At 52.7% G+C, this 4649-nt stretch overlaps 1 protein-coding gene across 1 annotated transcript; it reads right to left on the bottom strand.

Moving 5' to 3' along the window:
- Positions 1–2586: 2586 nt before the first annotated feature.
- HOXD12 (homeobox D12) lies at positions 2587–3655 on the bottom strand. Its single transcript, XM_075153955.1, has 2 exons — positions 3094–3655; positions 2587–2825 (listed from the first exon to the last, which is right to left on the bottom strand). Exons 1-2 carry the CDS (start codon positions 3653–3655, stop codon positions 2587–2589), a joined length of 801 nt encoding a protein of 266 aa, XP_075010056.1.
- Positions 3656–4649: the final 994 nt, after the last annotated feature.

Raw genomic sequence — 4649 nt, 5'->3', positions numbered from 1 at the left:
GATCCTACCTCCTCTGTTTTTTCTCCTCTCGTGGGCGATTTAGACTAGAAGCTTTACAATAAGCCATCGTCGTGGATCAGATACGTTTAATAAATCATACACTGCCTTTCACATCTTTTCACCCGAGGTTCCTCTTCGGATTTCACATCACCCATGTAATAAAGGGACTGGTTGTACTGGGGCGGGTTAGGACAGGGAAGGACGGCATAAAGGGTCCATTTCTCATGGACTGTAGCCGGCTGAATAGTATTCCAGGAGGGAATAAGAAAAGGGGCTTTATCTGGTTTCTGCTTTTCTCCCGGCTTGCATCATTGGGGTTGCTTCTAGTTTTTTTAATTAGGGAAATGCTACTGAATGAAGAGACTTTTATTGTCCGCAATGCGCCAGCTCCCAGCACAGGGGCTGAATGCCTTGAAGATGTGGGGGGACCCAGGGGTGGTGCCTGTGGCTGCTGTAGGTGGCTAGGTGTGCATGACCTTCCCTCGGGGAGCTCTCACCCGGCGCTGCTTCGCCTCCGCTTTTCCACTGGCAGTCACCCCGCCATGAGCGAGGTAGGTTTTTGTCTGCATTGGGCAATGCGGTAAGAGTGGCCATTCTGGACGGTGAGAAACGCGCCTCCAAGTTGGGCTGGTTTTGCTTCTCCCTCCCGAAACACCACCCGAGCGTTACCTTTGGGGCTTTCTGGAAGATGGCTGCATTTCTACCCTCCTACAAATCCGGCATTTACCTCCAAAATCGTCTGGACCACTGTGCCCTTGCGAACAGTACTTGCAAGCAAACGAGTGGGTAGGAGCAAAGTTCAAATATGCCTCTTTCTTTATGAAATAACGAGTTTACTGCCGTCAGGAAGGCAATAGCCCCGTGTAAAGAGGTAGCTGCTTTGTGCCGTTCCTTGTGGTTGTTTAGCCTTGTTACATACGCCCCGAACAACCATATCTGAGCCTACTTTATATACCAGAAAATAACGCAGGCTCTGCCAGCGTAGTTATTATTACTATTGGGAGAGGCAACCCAAGATTTTGCGTGTGGAAACGCCTCTTCATTAGAAACAGATTTAGGTGGAAATTGCAGCCAAAAGGCGTTTTAATGCGGACCTAAAATTCCGTGAGATTTTTTAAAATTCATTTTCTGAAGCATCAGACCAAGGCAATATCTAGCATTTCCCCTGGTCTGCAGCTCCGGCCAGCCTCATTGCTCTGGTGCTGCAGAGGCTGGAGGCTCCCGGCAGAGAAAGCCTGTCAGCAAGATGTGGGGAAAATCGATTTCATTCTCGCCCTAAAATGATAATCAAACGGCTTGGGCAGTGCTCCCAGCCCCTCTGGTTGGATTATCCTCTGAGGTCTATATCTGGGAAAAAAACCGAAAGCATTCCCCCTTTTCCCCCATAAAAACCTCTGCGGAAACGGCCGTGGGGACGGTCTCACAAAATAATCAAACCCACCAAAACCTCCGGGATCTCCTCTCTCCAGCAGCACCTCGGGGTGAGAGGGCGGCCCCGGCCCGCCCCGGCCCTGCCCCGGCCCCGGCCCCTGCCTCGGCCCCGGCCCCGGCCCGCCACGGCCTCGGCACCGCCCGCTCTCCTCCGCCTGTTTGCTTGGGGCAGCGCTTGGACAAGGCCAAAGTCAGCGGCGCTGGAAGGGCAGGGCCCGGCCCGGCCACCTGGGGCGGCCCCGGCGGCGGCGGCGCCGGAGGGCCGCCCGCGCCCGGCTCTGCAGCCCGTGCTGCCGCCGCGGGACCCCGCGCTCCCCCCGGGGCCCGGCTGGCGGCTGGCGGGGCAGGGGACGGCGGGGCGCTTCTCCCCGGCAGGGGAATCCCTCCCCTGCGCCCGGGGAGCAGCCCAGCCCGCGCCCCGCGGGCGGCGGCCCCCTCGGGGCACACGGGGCTCCCCTCCGCCCGCGGCCCTACCGTCGGGGCGGGCAGCCGCAAGCGGAGCGGCGGGAGCGGCAGCCGCCGCGGAGCCGGCGCGCAGGTTACGCGCGGGCCTTGCGCGGGTGTCACGTGCCCTCTCCGCCGGGCTGCGGCCGGATCTGCAGCTCCGAGCGGGGGGTGGGAAAAAGGAAAAAAAGAAGAAGAAATAAAAAGGTTTATTTGTTAACCACTTTCCCCCATCGCTGCTCAAGCAGGGTACTCCAAACCACAAAACAAGCCGGCGCCGCAGGCTCGCCCCGGCGTGCAGGGCAGCAGATGAAGGGAGCAGCCGGGACTCACAGAGCTGACGTCTTTACTAGGCGTTATTCCTTTATTTTGCTGCAAAATGGTGTTTACATACAGATAAAAGAAATCGATTTTAGTTTAGCACCGCTCGTTCTCCGGGGAAAGAGAGGGTAAGAAGCAGGAGAAAATCTATATAAAAGGAGAAAGAAAAGTAAAAAGCTGATAATACAGGTTTCCGTGCTGGGCTGGCTTGTCTTCTTCATTTTGGCTAAGAACTCAGCGTTTGCCAATTTACGCAGGGATCCTACGCGTTTCGAGAACTTGGTTTAAATGGTAAAAAAACACACTCCCCGCGTTTCACTCGCGAATACGCTCTACTCTAGGGGTGAACACTCCGGGCACAAGTTCATGCAGGAACGGGCAGACTCTGCTCTAGTACATAGAAAGCGCCTGCTCACGCATTACTACTCTTTTCTTTTTCATCCGCCGGTTCTGAAACCAAATTTTAACTTGCTGATCGCTTAAATTCAGTCTGTTTGATAGTTCTTTCCTCTTCTGTCGGTTAATAAACTCATTGAGGAGAAACTCGTTTTCCAATTCAGCAATTTGTTGTTTTGTGTAAGGTTTCCGTTTCTTTCTTGATCTCCCCTGGGTGGGGCACCATGGCAAACCTACAACAAACACGTCGATAATTTAGTGGATCAGGTCTAGGCATTAAAGAGAATATGCAAAAAAAACCCGCAAGACAACAGGGCTAAACTAGGTCGGCAAACCTGGCAAAGCATGTCTGACAGCACGATTTCTATCTACCTCCGAATCGGATTAAGCGATTATCTCTCCGAATGGGTTACAGGGGGGTTACAAAGCAATTACAGGCATCTCTTAGAAAGCAAGTATCGCTAGGTCGCCTCTAACTAAAGCGAGATATTTAAGGCATACCATCCTGCACTGAAGGTCTGAGGCATGACTGGACTGCTGCGGGCTGAACTGTCAGGTTCAAGTTGACGGAATTCTTGATGTCCTCCTTTAAGCTGGAAGTGCAGGAATTCACTTCAAAAAGAGCAGCTGAGCCATGCAAACTTCTCTGCAGGCTCGAGTGGTCATACTTGACGGGCTTTAAGTTGGCTGCGTGAGTAACAGTTGGGTCATTTGCAAAAGATTGCCTCTGCCTGCATCTCTCCTCTTGTTTGGAGCTCGCATCGTGGGCGTAATATTTATTGTTGTCTTCCAGGCACTCTTTGTTGCCGTTGGAGCTGATGTTGATTGGAACGGAGCCGGGGAGGTAAGGCTGCGCCGCGCCGCTGAACGCGTGGCTCTGCGGCTGGGCTGCGCACGAACTTGAGCAAGTCCACGGGATCGAGCTCCGGGGGTAGGAAATGGTGGGCAGAGCCGCCAATTGACTGCCATTAGCCCGCAAATTGGGAAAATAAAAGGAATCTGGAGATTGCAAATTCAAGAGAGAACCAACGTAGCCAGATCTGTAGAGACTGCGATCACACATTTCCAACAAAGGACTTCAGCTGTTCTTACAGCAGTATTTAGTTACAACAGGGAATAAGCGGAAAGCCTGAAACGATTGGACGAAACTTTGCAGACAGGTTCTTCAAAGCCGGTAATTTCAGCACCGCCTCCAGCCACCGAGCCACAGAGTCCCCCCTTTTTTTTTTCTTCTCTTTTTTCCCCCCCTTTTAAAAAGTCTTATGATAACACTTGAAATATGAAAATACCGAGCTCGCAAGGGGGAGGGGAAAACATGGTCTCCGCTCCTATAAAAGTGGCCGGGGCTGGCTGGCAAAGCTGCGGCGCTAGCGGAAAGATGAGAGGAAAACAAACATTTGCAGAGTTGCCGAGGGGACGGGGCAGCCCCGGGCGCAGCCCCCGGCCCGGCGGTGCCCGCCGGCTGGCAGCACCCTCAGGGCCAGCCGCCCTGCGCCGGGCAGCTGCCAGGGCCAGAGCTATACCCACGATAAGAGTGTGACCGCGGGCTGGGAATAACCTACGGTGGCTCCTTTCCACTAAGGGGAAGGAGATGTGGCTGCTTAGGGCACACGTATGTATTTCTGCCCCGTACAGACGGGTGCACCTTGTGCCTCTGTGTGTGTGTGCGCAGAACACGCATTTTGTCCGTTTTATATACGCGTTTGTTTCAACTGCGAGCAACATGATATGCATCTGCATATGCTTGCAATTAAAATCTTAATTGATCGGATATTGCCAGGATCGTCATTCTGGTACACTAATGACTACTATTCTCTTAGGTCCACACGTCTGCCCTTTTTACCCTTTTTACCTTTTTTACCCTTTTTACCTTTCATCTTCACTCCGAAGCGAAGACAAGTTTTTAAATAACGCTTCTAAAACTCGGGGTTTATTTTGTCTTTAAAATACAATCAAGCAAACATCAACAAACCGAGAATAACAACAGCAACAACACGGAATTACTTGAGCAACCCGCCGAGATAAAATAAATAAATAAATAGAATCGAAAGACTGCA

The sequence above is a fragment of the Calonectris borealis genome, chromosome 6 (assembly GCF_964195595.1).
Source record: "Calonectris borealis chromosome 6, bCalBor7.hap1.2, whole genome shotgun sequence".
Classification (NCBI taxonomy): domain Eukaryota; kingdom Metazoa; phylum Chordata; class Aves; order Procellariiformes; family Procellariidae; genus Calonectris; species Calonectris borealis.
This window is presented reverse-complemented; position numbering and strand designations above follow the sequence as displayed.